The sequence below is a fragment of the Cheilinus undulatus genome, linkage group 12 (genome assembly GCF_018320785.1).
Source record: "Cheilinus undulatus linkage group 12, ASM1832078v1, whole genome shotgun sequence".
Lineage (NCBI taxonomy): Eukaryota > Metazoa > Chordata > Actinopteri > Labriformes > Labridae > Cheilinus > Cheilinus undulatus.
The window spans coordinates 2061533-2080209 of NC_054876.1; the positions used below are offsets into that span (position 1 = coordinate 2061533).

At 41.4% G+C, this 18677-nt stretch overlaps 1 protein-coding gene across 1 annotated transcript in view; it reads left to right on the forward strand.

Annotated features, from left to right (window-relative positions):
- The first annotated feature begins 14928 nt into the window (after positions 1 to 14928).
- ntm (neurotrimin) overlaps positions 14929 to 18677 on the forward strand; it is a 930591-nt gene continuing 926842 nt past the window's right edge. Inside the window, exon 1 of the mRNA XM_041801723.1 lies at positions 14929 to 15098. Coding sequence (XP_041657657.1) covers positions 15038 to 15098 — 61 coding nt within the window. The 5' untranslated portion in view covers positions 14929 to 15037. The remainder of the gene's footprint in view (positions 15099 to 18677) is intronic.

The following is an 18677-nucleotide window of genomic DNA, read 5'->3' on the forward strand; positions in this document are numbered from 1 at the left end:
GACTAAAGATAAATTACTCTTTGTCTTTATAGACCCGCTGTGATTCAGAAAGAATATTTTTCATTCATTCAGTGTTTGAAGAGCATTTCTCCATTTTCTCCTCAGCCAGAGAATCTCTTAAGCCTCTTAAAGTCCCGCTCTCCCCTCCTCACAGTTTTTCACTTTAGGATCTCTCTTAGGGCTGAGATGCTCTTTGAATAATTTTTTATCTTTACAAGGATCTAGTCTCAACTTTAAGGAGAAAATCTCAGAAAATGTCTTGATTCTAAGGAGCAATGCTTTATTCTTGGGGAACTTTAAAAGCACAGTATGCAAATTCTACCACCAGGGGGCTCTCATTCAAAACAGTCACGAAAGCTGAAATCATGGCTTATCAGCTGTAAATTTCAGTTGTATGAGCAAATAAGTTATCGTTATCGTTTAACTCTCTCTCTCTCTCTCTTCTCTTCGGCGAGTAGAGCTGACCTTCCAGGTCCATCTGACTGGAATTCAAACCATTACACTGATTTTGCGTGTGCCTTGCCAGTGATTAATCCCTCCCACCCAAGACAGCAAAGGTGATAATAGAGAACGAAAAATGCAAAATAACTACAGCAAAACTGGTGAAAACTTAGGCAAAAAAACCCCCAGAGATTTAGGAGCTCACACAGCCAAATATATACATTTATTTTGTTATTATAAGCATACAGCTACATGTAAATGCACGGGTAAGCTAGCAGAACCAGGTGTTCAACACATCACAGCCTAAACTGTGCAAACCACTGTCAAAGTTTATTACTCAAATCAATGAATTATACCACCTATACCAGTGATATTACATATTTTGCTCAAGGCTCACCATCTTCACATCCATGCAAAATGATCTCTTTAGTTGTAGTGTGACGTATAGCTGTTTAAATCCACAGTGCAAACCTAGATATGCCTCACTCCATCAATTAAGAACAATTAAATTGCATAAATACATGCTAAAATTTATTTTTTTGCAGCTTCATTTTCTGCCACCCCAGCCTTATCCACAGTTGTTAATTCGTTAACGTTGTACCTGTTAATAGCTATTTTTACACCAAATTCTCCTAAATATGTGCAGAAAAAGTAAAGGCACAGTGAGATTCATTCATTCATTCATTCAACCTTTATTTAATCTCGAAGAAATCATTGAGGGTGTTCCCTCATTTTCAATGATGTCGAGAGTACAACCAATAAAATGCATCAAAAAGTGATACAAAGAATATCAACAAAACCATTAAAAACAGTTACATTCAAAAGCAGAGTAGTTCACAATCATAGTTTTAAACTGACCAATAGGGACAAGCGCTTGCAGTTTAAATGTTTGTTGTAAAGCATTCCAAGTGAATGCAGCAGAGAAGCTGAAAGCGGTTCTTCCAAATACAGAGTTTGCTCGAGGAACATCAAGCATCAGGAAGTTACTGGATCTGGTTGAGTACTGATTGTGAGACTGATTTAACAGAGATGTGATATATGATGGCATATTACCAAGTAGGGCTTTGTAAATTAATAAGTACCAATGCCTGTCACGTCTTACAGACAGGGGTGCCCAGCCCACCTTTTCATATAGAGTGCAATGATGAGTGGAGTAGCCTTGACCAGAGATGAATCTGAGGGCTGAGTGATAAATGGAGTCCAGGGGTTTAAGAGTAGAGGCAGAGGCGTTCCTATAAACAACATCCCCATAATCTAAAACAGATAAAAAGACAGCTTCAATGATACGTTTCCTACTTAACAATGGGAAGTTAGTTTTATTCCTGTAAAAAAAATCCAATTTTTTGTCTTAACTTGCTGGCCAGGGAGTCCATATGAAATTTGAAGGTGAGTTTTTGATCTAACCAAATACCAAGATATTTATACTCAGGTACTCTTTCAATGCTGTGTCCTGTTAAAGTGGTAATGTGAACATTATTGTCGTTGATGTCTGTGGCTTTGGAGAAAAGCATGAATTTGGTCTTACTAGGATTGAGAACCTGTCTTAAATCAAACAGAGCGTGTTGTAATTGATTGAAGTTTTGCTGAAGGGTTTGAATGGCTGAATGTGCGGTATTGGCAAAACAATATAAAATTTTATCATCAGCGTAAAGGTGGGTGTTACAATCTATTATAGAGGATGTGATATTGTTGATATATATTGTAAATAATAAAGGACCCAGTATTGAACCTTGCGGTACACCTTTTGAAAGAGGCAAGTACACAGAGCGACAATTATCAACAACAACACATTGATCTCTCTGTGAAAGGTAGTCCTGGAACCATTTACAGGCTAGAGAGTCAAAACCAATTTCTCTTAACCTTTCAAGGAGCAAGGAATGGTCGACAATATCAAAAGCTTTAGTTAAGTCTACAAATAAAGCAGCACAGTATTTCCTCTGGTCTAACTGAGAAATTATATCATTTGTGACAGAAGTGACTGCAGTGATGGTACTGTGATTTGTTCTAAAACCTGATTGGTGTGGATTTAATACATGATTACTGGAAAGGAAGGATTTGATTTGCTTGTTGACTAATGATTCTAAGATTTTTGCTAGGCAGGACAGTTTGGAGATGGGCCGATAGTTATTGAGGTCAGTTTTATCCCCACCCTTGTGTAATGGGAGAACATGTGCAGTCTTCCAGACCTTGGGGAAAACCCCAGTGGAAATAGACAGATTAAACAAATGTGCAACTTGCTCTGCAATAATTGGTGCACAGAGTTTTATGAAAAAAGGATCAATTTTATCTTGGCCAGTTGTTTTCCTGCAGTCTATATGTTGAAGTGCGTCTCTGACAGCAGATGAAGTAAAGGGCTGCAAGCTAAATAGAGAGGTAGGGTTTGTGGAGGGAGCCTGAGACGGTGGCTGACTGTTTAAAGCAGAACCGGAGTAAGTGGTGTCAAACTGGTTACCAGCAGCAGCAAAGTGTGTGTTAAAAACTTGGCAGATCTGTTCTGGTTTGTCTATGATACAGTGATTATATATAATACTTGAAGGAACAGTTGACATTGGGTTGTTTTTAATTACATTAACAGCTTTCCAGAACTTTGATGGGTCATTATAAGCATTAGAAACAATATCTATATAATAATTAGCTTTGACTTTCCTCAGTGAAGAAGTGCATTTGTTTCTCAACTGTTTAAAAGTAAGCCAGTGCTCTGTACTCCCTGTTCGCTTTGCCAAAGCCCAGGCTTTATCCCTTTCCTTAAACATTAAGGATAGGTCTGTGGTGAACCATGGGCTACATCTATCTTTGATCCTGAACTTTTTAAAAGGAGCATGTTCATCAATGATAGTAAGCAAGGTGTTTGAGAAATACTTAAAAGCCTCTTCCATATTCAGTATTTCTGTTGTCTGATTTATGTTGCTGTTTATAATGTCTTGTAGAAAAGCCTGCTCATTGAAATTTTTAAAATTTCTTTTAAAAACAATCTTTGTGCTTGACTTGTTAATTTTGGCACCCCTAACACAGACTATAGGACAGTGATCACTTAACCCAAGACCAAAAACGCCAGAGGCAAAAAATTTTGTCAGGTCTGTTACATAAAATTAAATCAATTAGCGTTGACCTGGAGGAGTCCTTTAAATTAGGTCTGGTTGGTTCATTGACAATCTGTACCAGCTGTAGATCATCACATTTTTCTTTCAGGTGATCTCAGTCATTTGATAACCAGTTGAGGTTAAAATCACCTAAAACTATTAACTCAGACTTGTTGAGCTCTGAAAGTAGTTCAGCTATATCAGAGACTGACATAGAAGTGGCTGAGGGTGGTCTGTAGACACCAACAACATTGACTGGGCTATTGTTTGAAATGATAATTTTCAGAGCAATAAATTCAAAGGAATTGGGTACAGAAACAGCTTTTAAAGGAGTAACAGACAGGCATGACTTCACATACACAGCCACACCACCTCCTCTTCCAACTCTGTCTATTCTGTACAGGTTATAATTTTGTAGATTGAACTCAGAGTCGGGTATACTCTGCTTAAGCCAGGTCTCAGTTAAAACCAGGATGTCAGGATCTGTCTGTGAAAGGAGAATTTTTAACTGGTCTGATTTAAGCTCACTGCGCAAACTTCTGATATTTAAGTGCATCAGACCGAGTCCCTTCCTAGATTTAAAAGCAGACTGATTAAAGGGTGGTGGTCCTGAGTTGTGTATAGTTGTGGAAGTAGAGCTTGCTTGAGGAATGGGTTTTATAGTGATTAGATTTTCTGAATTATAACCTGTACAGTAATTAGACTTATGGTGTTTATAAAGGCTATTAGTGATTATGACTGGAATGTTATAAACAGGAGGAGTGACATTAAACAGAGGATGAGGTGTGTGTTGGCTGTCATACCTTCATACATTGAGAGATTTACAGGAGTGCAGCGTCAGCTCAATGTTCATGGATAGAAGGCGAGATCCTGAGAGGTTTGGGTGAAGACCATCATGTTTGAAGAGGTCTGGTCTGTTATAGAAGGTCATGAAATTGTCCACATAGGGGATGTTCTTAGAGCTGCAGTAGCCCTTAAGCCAGATGTGCAGCTGCCTTAAACGGCTGAACTTGACATCTCCAAAGCGGGGGGAGGGTAGTGGACCTGAGATGATGCATTTTTTATTTGTTTGCTTAATGTTGTTGATGAGGGTGAGGAAATCCTCCTTGAGTTTCTCAGACTGTTGCAGCCTGAGGTCGTTGGTGCCAGCGTGAATTACAACAGTGGAGAAGGAGATGGGTGATGACGTAGCAGCCGGTGGGCGGAGTTGTTTATGTCACTGACGAGAGCACCTGGATAGCACGATGTGGTGCACCTGCTGATGCGCACGTGCCTGACCATGGAGGATCCAACAACAAGTACAGATGAAGGGCAGGAATTTTTGTCCACCAAAGCTGCCCGGTGGGATGTTTTCCGGTTTGTAGAAGCAGGAAGAGATGGTCCATAGTGAGGCTTGGGCCGTGTACGGGGGTTAGCCGCAGCGGAGATGTCGGCGCCGGATCGTCTCCTAGAGTGGTTGGCAGCCTGGCCGTGCGCGAGCTGCAGAGGGGAGGCTGGTGCCGGGAACTGGATACGCTGACCCAGCGGTGGAAACTCCTGCTCATCTCGGATGTCTATCTTGGGCTCCAGGGCTTGAAACTTGTTCTCCAGGTGGAGAGGCTCCAGTGCCGGGCAGGGAGGTGTGCATTTGCTCCGTAGCTTACCTCCTTTTACCAGCGACCATGGCTCAGGTGTTGAGCAGGTCTGGGATTTGGGCTTTGCACCGAGGCTCAGCCAGACGTCTTCCCTTGCCGCACACGGGTCGTTAGATGGAGCCGATTCACCCGCAGTGAGGATAGACCCGTTCCAGGGTAGCGTGGTGTCGCAGTCTGGTGGTGCTATGGAGGACAGCCTGGAGAGCGAGATGTGTTTAGCCTGGGCAGTAGCGATCGTGGTGAGATGGAGGAATTGGTCGTCTTTCATTCTCAATTCCTGACGAAGGCGGCAGATGTCTTCGGTGATCTTTGAATATGCAGGTAGGCAATCTTTACACACACCCATAGTTCAAGTCACAGCCCGACAACACCTTTAGCGAGTGTATATATCCAACCAGTCCCTTTAGTGGAAATCCACGACTGGATGGAAATAAAGAACGAGGCTGTCGGATGTGTCCAAAGTTTCTGTGCACAGAATCAAGTTCCGGAGTAGAATTATAGTTGAAAGCTGCTAACTAGCCTAGCCGCCGGGGCTAAAAACAGACCCCTGTAGGCTAGTAGCAGCCGGGAGTCGGGGCTGGTTTACAAACTTGTAAGTCCATAGCCTGGTGCGGCAAGCGTTCAGGACAAGATATGGTAGAGGTAAACCATTGGATATTAACTCATAAAAAAGGCACAGTAAAAGCATCAGATTATCCCACAGAAAGCGATTAAAAATGAGTGTTTACTCTGTCGTGAGAGTCCGCACCTCAGTGTAATACAAAACACTTCATCAAATAATGTAGTTGAGTAATTTTTGGATATTCTGATACCTTATGATATTTTACTTTTAATCATTGACAGAATCCAACAATGCTAGTGCAAACATGAGTAGAAGTATTTTTGGTTGTATAGTCATAATGATCAGGCATGGCTGTACAAATTCCCAAGGTGCACCTTGACTTACCATAAGGCACACTAGTTTGCCTTGCCACACCGTTTGAGAACCCTGTCCTATACAGCAGGGGTCATCAAGAACATTTGCACAAGGGCCAAATTTAGTCTCTGCAGAAACTCTGGGGCCAGACTTTCAAATAAAAAAAAATTAGATCAATACTTAGGTTTGATCAACATGTTATTGTGAAGCAGGCCACAAGAAGACAGGCCTGCCCACATAGCACCAGTATTAACTGGTAAAAAAAAGTAATTTTTGGCGCGTTTAACCACTTTTTGATACTTTTGGGCACATTAACCCATTTTTGACATTCTTTAACCCCTCTTAAACCACTTTTCCTGCATGTCTTATTGCCTTTGTGTTGCTCTTATATGAATTTTCCACTGTTTAACCAATTTTTGCCACTTTTCACCCATGCTGCCACTATTTAACCCCATATTGTGCAACTTTCTTGCTAATCATTGCCCCTGTCTGCCTCTCTTTAACACCTTTTCACTACTTTGCCAGGTTATTTTTGCTCTATTTCTGCCCCCTTTTGATAGTTAAACCCAATTTTTGCCTTTCTTGAACCTATTTAAACCACTTTTCCTGCATTTTTTATCCCCTTTATGTCACCCTTTTATCCAATTTTTCCACTTTTTAAACACATTTGACCTACTTTTTCTGTTTTTTTTTCCCACTTTTAACCCATTTTTGAAACTTCTTTCCCCCTTTTCCCTCTTTTACCATTTTTTGCAACATTTCAACCTCTTTTCATCACTTTTCCTGTCAATTTTTTGTCCTTTTGTACCACTCTGCAACCCATTTTGCCACTCTGTAACCACTTTTCACCACTTTATCCGTCCATTTTTGCAACATTTCTCCCAACTTTAACCCTATTTTAAATGTGTTGTACTAGTAATAATTGGCAAGTAAATTTCAATAACGACTGATCAAGTATTATTCTAAAAATTTTCAATATTAATCATTTTTGAGGTGGATTTAACAAGGCAACAACATCTTCTTTTCCTCCTTTTATGAATTTAATGATCTTCTGGCCAGACAGAAAGCTTTGGGGGCCTGATATAGCCCCCAGGCCGCTAGTTGATGATCAATGCTATACAACAATGTTTATGTAAGTACACAACAGAAATAAGCTCTATGCAAATAGTAGCTGTGTTACAGGAACGAAACATCCCCTCTTCAGCAGCTGCAGCTGCTCCACTGCTGAGGAAAGAAGAGCCTTCACCAAAAGACCAAACCATAAGAGTAACAGGTAGGATCAGTCAGTGTTCATGTAAAAGAAGATGAATGTGTTTTAAATAAGAGGTGCCAAGAAAAAACCCTGAAGATTCAGCGATTTGTAAATAAAACTAGCTAACTAACTAACAAATGATTGGAAAAAAAGTTTTATGAAGATTAGACTTTAAAAACAACAAAAGACTCCTACAACTACAAAGCTGAAGGTCATAATAATGAAACTAGGGTTGTTACGATTCTGATACCACTATTGGAAATATGTCCGATACTGCTTAACCCTTTACCTACTGACCCAGTGCCGGCGCTGTGTTTTATATGTCCGGAGTATTATTACCGTAACTCTGTCAAAGTTTGTCCAATCAGAAAAATTGCAACCATGTTGGAAAGCTGAGAATTGTGGGCATGCGCACATATATGGTTCATTACAGTACTTGCACCGTATGATGAGGGCATTCATAGCAAAACACCAGAGGTATTGCAAGACTGCTACACGGATTTTCAACACTGTAACTCCTTGAAAATTTGCTCAATTCAAAAAATTCCAACACTGACAGAGAGCTGAGAATCTGTGCTTTCTGGCAATATATGGTGTGTGGTATATATATTACGGTAATGTCAAACAGCACCGCGAAAACGGCAGCTTTGGCAGAAGACGAGTGAGAAAAGAGAGTGAAGGACGAGAGTAAAAGGAGAGCGAGCGAGAGTGGTGTTTTGTTTTCAAAAAATAGCGTTAGATAGTGGCATTTGTGTGTGTCTGTCATGTGCAATAACAATATGTTACTTGTCGCCTATGTATATAGTTATCTTTTGCACTGTTTTACACACCCAGAGTACTAGACTCAAAAATGACTGCTGATTGTTATAAACATGTATAGGTCAAAACTTCATGAGCAGTAACAACATTTCTTCTCATAAAAACCATAAAAAACAAATCAGTTTTTGTGTTTTTCTTCTTTTAAACTGCTGACAATTCCATAAAATGAGCAATAATCATTAACCAGATGTTGAAACGTTAAGTTCAAGTACTCCTGGGAAAAGGGACCAAAGCTCTCAGACTTAGGGGATATCCTGACTATTTTACAGCTATAATAACAAAATATGTTCAAATTGCCATTTTTAGACTCAGTAGATAAAGGGTTAAAATGCAGGTATTGGTATTAGCAAGTACACAAGATCATGCACCATTCTGAAACCGTGGAAACGCCATGGAATGGAAACACATTCCATGAAGCTCTCTACCACTGTTCTTGAGCTAATCTGAAGGCCACATGAAGTTTGGAGGTCTGTAGTGATTGACTCTGCAGAAAGTTGGTGACCTCTGCGCACTATGCACCTCAGCATCCGCTGACCCCTCACCGTCATTTTACGTGGCCTACCACTTCATGGCTGAGTTGCTGTTGTTCCCAGTGGCTTCCACTTTGTTATAATACCACTGACAGTTGACTGTGGAATATTTAGGAGCCAGGAAATTTCACCACTGGACTTGTTGCACAGGTGGCATCCTATCACAGTACCACGCTGGAATTCACTGAGCTCCTGAGAGCGAGCCATTCTTTCACAAATGTTTGTAGAAACAGTCTGCATGCCTAGGTGATGATTTTATACACCTGTGGACATGGAAGTGATTGGAACACCTGATTTACATTATTTGGATGGGTGAGTGAATACTTTTGGCAATAAAGTGTATGTCTTAGTATTTTTGGAAAAGCATCCTGCAACCCCCCATCAGTGTCTCCCCTAGGGGGATCGTGAAACATTAATGGGGGCTTGCAAGATTCTGAAACTCCTTCAGTTGGGGCAAAGACTCACTTCCCGCCCAGAGGGGGCAAACCACGGTTTACCAGCAGAAAACCAGGGCCTCAGATTTGGAGGTGCTCACTCCCATCCTGACTGCTTCGCACGCAGCAAAGCAGTTAGGATGAAGTCCCAATGCCTGCTGGAGGTCCCCAGCTGAGGAAACCAACAGAACCACATCATCTGCAAAAATACGAGCTTCATTTTTCTGAGGTCTCTGAACCAGTAAAACTCCTCCGGCTGTGCCTTGAGATCCTGTCCATGAAAATCATAAACAGTCTCGGAGACAAGGGCGAACCTTGGTGGAGACCAAGGTGTCGATGAAAACAGAAGCCAACAGAACCAGTTCCTGCCGGAGGTCCTCACAGCCATCTTTCCCCACCATCTGATCCAATTCACCACAAGGTGATCAGTTGACAACCTTGCTCCTCTCTTCACCCGAGTGTCCAAAACATAAGGCTGCAGGTCAGACGAAACAACAATGAAGCCGATTGTGGTGCTCTGGTATCAAGTACACTTATGAGCATCCCTGCGTTTGGACATGGTGTTTGTTATAGACAGTCCATGACTAGCACAAAACACCGCTCAGGTAGGCTCAGGCAGGCTGTTCCTGCCAATCACCCCCTCTAGGTTCCTCAAACATTGCCAACGTGAGCGTTGAGTCCTCCAGTAGACTTATGGAGTCCCCAGGAGGGACCCTCTCCAGGACCCCACACAGAGACTCCAAGAAGGCTGCACACTTTGAACTGCTGCTTGGTGCACAAGCACAAACCACAGTCAGAGCCCGACTCCCTGCCTCTGTCAGTCACAGGGAGGCGTCCCTCTCCTTCCGCATAGCGGCTCAGGAGTATCCCCACTCCCGCTCGGACCCTCTACCCCTGGGCAACTCCGGGAAAAGGAGAGTCCAGCCCCTCTCCAGGAGGGATCCAGAACCAGAGCTGTCTCAGTTCTTCTTTGGTCATCAGGTGATGTAAAAACTGTTTGAAAACAATCAGAAAGTGTTCAATGCTGCTATCCTACACTTGTTTTACCCTCTAGGCCAGGAGTTCTCAACCTTTTCAGCCCGCTACCTCCAAAATAAAAGTGCCAGAGACCAGGGACCCCCGCTATACCTGAACGTGGCTGAACACAGTCATGCACATTCAAGGATAGTCATCTGGAGACAAGATCGCCCATCAGGGGGGAAAAATGGCCCAGCCAAACTGGGGGCCAGCAAAATCATGGTCCATTGTAAAGTTAAGCTGTGGTATTTTATATTTAACCTGGATAATAACTGCTGTTATCAAAGAAACAAATATCTTTTTTATTCATTTGTGCAGTAAGTAGCCCTCTTAAAAATGTTAATCCTTCCGTTTAAAACAGGATTAAAGTACATTAAAAATAGCTAAGATGGGTTAATAATGGTAAAAAATGCTGGGAAAGGTGGTAAATGGAGTTTAAGTAGCAGAAATTTGTTAGAAATGCCAAGAATTGGATAAAAGTGGCAAAAAATAACCAAAAATGGCATATTAAGTGGTAAAAAGGATTTAAAAAGTGGTTGAAAGGCATTAAAGTAGCAAAAAATAAGTGGAAATTTGGTGAAATGGGCTGAAAAATTGAACTGGAATAAAAGGGTTAGCTGAGGCAGAAATGGGTTAAACTGGCAACAATGAGCATGTTACATTATGAAATGTGAGGTAAAAAGTGGTAAAGAGGGGGTTAATAGTGGAAATAAAGGGTCAACAGAGCCAACAACAGGCAGAGAGTGGCAAGATTTGGTTTAGAAGTGGCTAAAACAGGCAGGAAAAAAGAGGTGAAAAGGGTTTAAAACTGACCAAAAATGGGTTTTAAGTGGCAAAAATGTGTTAATGTTGGCAAAATTGGAAGGAAAGAAGGAATAACAACGGGTTGAAATCTGGCAAAATTGGTGTAAAATAGCAACAATGTAAATTAAAAAATATTCCTTGTTTTTTTAAGGCATCTGGAGACCCCCTCTCAGTGTCTCGCGATCTCCAACAGGGTCCCGACCCAGTGGTTGAGAACCACTGCTCTAGACCTCCCCCATATTCACATGACTGTTGGTGTTTGCCTGCAGACAGCGGTTCAGTTGATTCTGAGTCTGCGCCTCATCAATTTGTGGAGTTTTTGTGGGTTTGGACATCATTACAGCTGTGTGGTCTTCACTGCACCTAAACTCTACAAGTATAAAGAAAACAACAGTCTGGATTTCCAGTATTGGATAGAGACGGTCCAGAGTTTATTCAGCAAAGCCGTCACTCACATCCTCTCAAAAAAATCATAGCACGTTTGTGTGTCACCTTCAAAATAAAAGCCTCCTGGAAACCATACTGTCTACCATTAAGACACTGAAATTCTAGCCTGGTGCTGCCTAACAATAAAATAACTTACACAAAATATTCAGGTTTATTGTCATGTGGTCCCATTGCAACCAACAACTGCCAGGTCATTTTAAAGAGGGGGTATTATACTTTTATGATTTTTTAAACATAAATATAAAGTCACAATGTTGGGTGTCCATACTTACGGTGGCTGAGAAGTCTCACACGAATGCAAATTCAAAGCGCTTTGCAAAAAGAAAAAACAGGACGACATTTGAGAAAAACACAAACACAAAAACTTACTGTAGCGCATGAATACAAACACTCAGCGCCGCACAAGGATACATAAACTCGGCACAGCGCGGAGGCAACCAGATTCCACAACAGCACAAAAATACAACAATTTGGTGCAGCAGATGCAAATAAAAACTCACAACACAACGGAAGTGGGGCCGTTATTAGGGACAGACCTGATAGTCTGCTAACGGCTCTGCTAGCAATAAAGTTACGTACCACAACTCAAACTAACTGAAGACACGCTTGGATCGAGAAATTAAAGTACGTAAACACTGCTCGTTCGTCTGTCAGCTCCACTTCTTGCACATTTTAATTTGTAATCGATACGTTTTTGAAGTAATTTTTAACCGGCAAACAGCGCGGATGGTGACGTTGGGTCCGATTTGCATGATGTAAGCTATCAGACGAATGAATGGACTCGATCAATTTGATTTAGATAGTTGTTTACATACATATTAAACTGTACAGGAGGTTACAGTCATTAAAAATCACAAAAAACAAACTACAAATTACATACTGTGATTACAGAAATTATTTTGAATAGCGGTGTTGTACGTAACTTTATTGCTAGCGGAGCCGTTAGCAGGCTTAGCAGGTCCGTCCCTAATAACGGCCCCACTTCCATTGTGTTGTGAGTTTTTATTTGCATCTGCTGCACCAAGTTGTTGTATTTTTGTGCTGTTGTGGAATCTGGTTGCCTCCGCGCTGTGCCGAGTTTATGTGTCCTTGCGCGGTGCTGAGTGTTTGTATTCATGCGCTGCAGCAAGTTTTTGTATTTGTGTTTTTCCCAAATGTCGTCGTGTTTTTTCTTTTTGCAAAGCGTTTTAAATTTGCATTCGTGTGAGACTTCTCAGCCACCGTACATACTCCACGTATGCAAATTTTCAAACTGCAGGATAAACGTATGCGGTAGAAATCTGTAAACTGATGAAAACGGTTCGTTGGGAATCTCTCCGAGATCTTCCCGAGATGAGATTTCGATTGCGTGAACTGATGAGGTCATCGCAATAGGATCTCCTGACTGGTTTGTCCGTGCTGCCGGCAAAGCGGAACAGACCGCCCCCACAAGATGAACAGAGATGAATAAAATACACCGCTAAATGTGGCGAGGGATAAGTCCACCATTACCAAAGCCATTTAGTAACAGTAGTTAAACACTTACCAAACAGATACGTCCTGCTCTATCCTTCACTGCTGCTGGTTTTCTTCCCTCTCTCTACAAACTATCAGGGTCAGACTCCGGGTCTAAAGGCCCATTTATGCTCAACGTTAAATCTGGATCCGGATCTGGACAGAGCCTTCTGTCCGTACTCCGCATTCATTTCGTCCGTATTTCTGCAAGTTTCCATAAAGCTTACGGATACGGGCCAAACGGAGCAGTACCACTGGAAACCGTGGGGGCAGTGTTGCTGTCACTACCCGATACGTAGCTCTAGTAAGACACGAAGAAGAAATAACATTGGCGGAACTTTTTGAGGAAAAGTTGTGTGAGTTGGTTAGAAATACTGCTTCTGTTTTTGTCTTTTATGCAAGAGGTACGTTGTCAGTACCTCCTCCACAGTCGCCATGTTTGTTTTTGAGTTTGTTGTTGTCATAAACTTTTGGCTCTGGGCTGCCCCCCCCCCCGGTGGATATACTGGTTAACATCCATGCCAACGTAAAAGATGCATGGAAGTATGTGAGCAGTGACGGTAACATCGTTTGAAAAGGACGTATACATTTTCGTAAGTAAAGGGAGTATAAATGGGCCTTAACACATACGGACGTAAAACAAAATTTGCCATATTTAACTCAGTCGAACCGGTTCATTCAAAGTTTACAAGTAGCCTACGTAAACAGAGCCACATTGGAGAGGGCGGGCACAAAACATTGAGTTCTGCTGCCTGCCAGCCTCCGGAAAGTGGTCCAATTGGAGGAAAGCAGGTCGGGGGGCGGGGGATGTCACAGAGACAGCAGCGAAAACAAAGCGTTTCAGACGGGGGTTAAAATAAGGGTTTTTCAGGACGCCAGTGTGAGAAACATGCAAGCAGCAACCTCTTGTCCTAAAAAATTAAGCCAATGCGGAAGTGGCAAAAATTGCTATACCAGGAGTGTCCACTAGAGGCTGGCTGCAGGAACACAAAATAAACTGGTTTACAGCCTGGTTCAGAACATCAAACGTGTCTCATTAGCTAGTGTCTTATTGTGCTCCCACTGTACAGGGGGGTGGATTTTTTTGTACCACGATCATTTGGATTATATTCAGGATGAAAGCTGATTGGTGCATCTCATTTGATTGACAGATAGCTCGGCAGGCAGAGGCTCCGTTTCTGGCAACTGGAATGCTAGCTAGCAGGCTGACAGCAAGTCGCACTTAGTGGGCGGGCCGTTAGGTTGATCCAAAGTTCAGCTGAGACCATGGAAGCCTCCACGAATGGGCTTCAAGAACCGTTTTAGCCCGCCTACTGTAAGCAGACGACTGATGTCCAACTCTTTCTACAGTCTATGGAAACTTGAGGAGTTTTTTGAAGCTACTACATGGCTATCAGAGAGATGTGTAAAGTCTTAAAAAAGGCATAACCCCCCCTCTTTAAGCACTAAAAATGCTTTTCTGCTGACGGCATGGCCATGAGGAGCTTGACAGAGTATCTGACATGTTTAACTGTCCAGCCTTCAGGAGGAAGTTGTTCTTCGACTTCATGATGATGGATTTTTACATTCTGAAAACAAAATGAACTAAAATAAAAACCAATGAAAAATCTAAAAGCAGTGTAACCTTGCGCTAACCTTGCACTTTTTATTTCTCCACATTTCTGACGAACAAACATTTGAGAGGCTGCTGACCGTCTGGTCTAACAGCCTTGGATCTTGAGCAGCTTATTTAATGGTCTGGTAGACCGTTTAGTAAACTGGCTCGTGTTAAACCAACACTCTCTCTGTTTGCTGAATTCACCTGCGGACTGCAGCGCCTCCTCGTGAAGCCGCCGCAAACAGCCGCGTGCAGCAGGTCTGGAGCGGATATAGATCGGCTGGATTCCTTCAGTATAAAAGAGCCGTCTCTACCAGAAGGCTCTGAGCGCTTTACTTTGAAAGTCCCCCCGGATGTGTGTGCTTTCAGAGCCCTGAGCTTCCCCCTCCTCTCCGGGCTGTTCGCAGGCTCTCAGCTGAGTGAGGCTGTGAGAGAGGAGCGCTCTGTGGATACTGACTCTGAGGAGGACTGGAACGAACCAGGAGGAACAAACGCACTTTTCTGGATTTTCGGAGACTCTGGGTTTATTTGTTGGATCGGAGAGAGGAGCGGAGAGGATCAGGTGTGGAAAGATGAAGAATCCGGTCTACTGGGCTCTGCTCGTCGGGATGACTGTCCTGCTGATGGAGCAAGGTAAGAAGACATGGCTTGAGTCATGATAACAGGTCCTGTGATCGCTGTGGTGAGCGCGCGCGTGCGTGCGCGGATGTGTTTGTCGGCGCTAACAGGCTCTGCGTCCACATTTGACATCGGGCTGTCTGTCCTGTAAGCTGCAGCTTCAATTAAGCGATTAGTGAAGTGGACTTGATCTTTTCTTGGACGCTCTAAGTATGTTGCGCTCTCTTCAGATGTATTTTTACTCTGCTTAGAAATGCTGCAGCCTTTTCTCTGAAAGTTTAATCCTAATGCTCCGCACTAGCCTATTAGTTTTGCTCTGGTGGTGCACTTTTGTGAGAGATAGAGGACAGAAGAATCCACGCCACGGTCTGTGGGCTGGAGCATCAGTCAGACTCTGTAGGGCTGGGCGATGTGGAACAAAAATCATATCCCCTTGTCCTCTAGCTGAATGCCTAAAGAAAATAACACATGGTCTTCACAATAGAAGAAAATTAAACTTTAATGTGATTCTAGTGAAAACCAAACCATATTAGCACCTGTTAGATACCATGGAAACCTCAGAGTCCTGGTCCCAAACACCCAGGATCTGCCTGTTTTCATGTTTATACATGAATAATGCAGACAATCTGTCAGACTGTAGAAGCTGTGCAAAAACATTGCAAACACTCCTGTGTGTAGGCTTTCAGAGTAGCCGAACACCCAGTGTTTCAAAATGATTGAAAAATGAGAATTTTATATCAAAAAGTACGTGATATACCATGGTCTTGGTGAATACTCAATTCTGATTGGCTCTGGAAAATCCATTGGTGTCTACAGGGGCGTAGTGGGGGGGTAGTGGTTACCCAGGCCCACAGTAGGGAGGGGCCCTTGAGGAGCCTGCAATAAAAGTGTATTTTTAATCTATTTTTTATGTAGTAATTAGTGTCATTATTGAATCAAAGGTGACTAAATGAGTAGCTTAACGGACTGAAACTTGTGTCAAATTGAGTAAAATAAATATTGGGGGGGGGGGCTCTGCTCCTCCCTTAAAAATGTCCAAATGGTGAAGTCCAGCACTGCGAAATAAAGCAAGTGAATTCAGTTTAACCACAGTAAAAAATATAACTCATAAATGTGGAAATTATGCTTCAAAAGTATATTAAAATGCATTTATATTTGTAGAAAAAATACAACATTTGTTGCTTGGCTAGCCAGTTAAGGGGGGCCTGTGTAATATTCTTTCTAGGGGCCCACAATCCCTAGCTACGCCCCTGGGTGTCCGTTAGCTTCTGATATATGGACACTGTTCGAACTTCACAAATAGTGCCAGTCAAGAAATCATTACACTGTTCCAAATGAATGTGCAGCAGCCATTAGCCGTTACTCTGTTAGAAATGACTATAGCATCAGTGTTTTAGTAAAACTTTATGTTTTGATCACAAAACGTACACACACACATATATATGTGTGTATACATACATATATATATATATATATATAGTGCTTAACAAATTTATTAGACCACCTGTCATATCTGTCTCAGAGACCATCCAGCATCATGAAGTGCTTTAATGCGGACTCTTTCATTTTCAGTCAGCTCTCCATGTTTTACCATTTTGAACAGGAATGAGGAATTTCAAACTGAATTCACCCAAATTTGAGCCGGCTCACTGGGCTTCTCTGAGAAGTCAGAAATGAATCAAGCATAACATTCAAACACTAAAACTCGTGTTTCTGTTCAGGGATGACAGTAAATAACTATAATTTGTAATTAATCAAAAAATAATAATGTGCTTTACTATTTTTTCAGTTCTTTTTTGTAAATCAGTAACTTTGAAAATTCATGGATAACAATTATAAAAGTCACAATTAGATTATTTTTAGATTATTGTCACAAATTGTTCAGCCCTATTTTTGATGGCAGTGTGTCACTTTTTCTTCTCCCTTGGGGGGGGGGTAAAGTGTCTGGGAAACACTGAGTTTAAGAAAATGAAACACATAATGCCAAAGTAAAAAAAAACTTTAAAATACCCACCAAAACTGAACAATTTCTTGTTTTTAATTTTCATAGGAATCCAAGCAAATTCCCACACACTAACCCTAACCCACACTGTTGGCACCATTTTTAATTAGTTTGAATTCGTCCTCAGCGCACTTTTCTAAATAATGCCAACCAGAAGCACAGATAGAAAACATGAACATATGGCTCTTATCTCAAGCACAAGAAGGTCCAGAGGTAATTAGATAGAAATTGTATCCCTAAACAGCAGTTCAATGCACCATTTTCTTTTTTGGGGGCTGTTACTTGTAGGCCTGTGGTCAACCAAAGAAAAACTGTCAACCAAATCACACCCAGGCACCAACCAATCGACTTATCGTTCAGGCTAAAAACAAAAAAATAAATCTCCTCATTGGGGACCAGTTTAATCCATACAGGTTCCTCACTGCACCTGCTTGGTACTCTAAATGATCCTTAAATGAACAGAAACATTTTGAAGCATTAATACATTTTTTAGGATCACGTCGTACTAAAAAGATGAATAATTAAGAGATGATCAGCAAGCACCTGAAGTCCATTAATCCCTGATAAATGGACACCTCGAAGGGCACGAACCCGCTTTAACCATGGCCACTTGCCAACAAAAATAATGAATAAAACTACTATTTTATATAATGTGTAGAGAAAACAAATTCTGCAAACTACTAAAAATGCAGCAGGTTATATTGTGATTTGATCTAGTTTGCGATTATTTCCTAGCCCTAAAACGAACATAGATTTTAACTGTTTCACTGAAAAACCCTAAAAAGAGTACGATGCCTGCTTTTATCAGAAGACTTTTGTAAAAACCACTTAAAAACTGCGTTTTCATGGTTTTAATCAGTATTTAATCTAATTTTGGCAGCCTCAGAGCAGACGAAGCCTTGCATCCCCCTGAAGATCTTTCTACAGCTGAGGGGCAGGAGAGATACAGCTGCATTGTTTTTTGACAGATTTACCCACAGTGGAGAAATATCATGGATTTTGAATGCCTGATGAAAACTACGTTACATTTTTGTCAGTTTTAGTCATCACAGATCTATTTTTGTTAGTCTTAGTCTAGTTTTTGTCTCTGAAAAAAAGGCTGTCGACAAACAGTTTTAGTCATAGTTTTAGTCGACAAAATTAACACTGATTTACAACCCAAACTTAGGTTTTTAAAGTCAGCCTATTTTAAGCTGTAAATACTGGCTGCACTTAAAAATGGGTTGGTGCAGTTTTACTCAGGACCAACACACCTACATCATCTAGTCTTTTACATCAGCATTCCTTACACTTTAAAGTCTGTATGAAGGACTGAAATCCACCAATTTGTTCATCCTCTAACACTAAAATGTGAGTTTAAGGATATAAGTTTTAGATCTAAGCGACATTTGAATATCTGTATTGATGTCGGTATTAATATGGATTATTAGCAAATATCCCTAAATGATATAAATGCTCCTAATTTAGATTTAACAAGAGATAAATCATCAGCAGTGAGTGGTTCTACTTTTAACTATTGTTTATCAGCATTAGACCTGATAGATGCCTCATTTTTTAAATCACCATATGCATATTGATATGGAACATATATA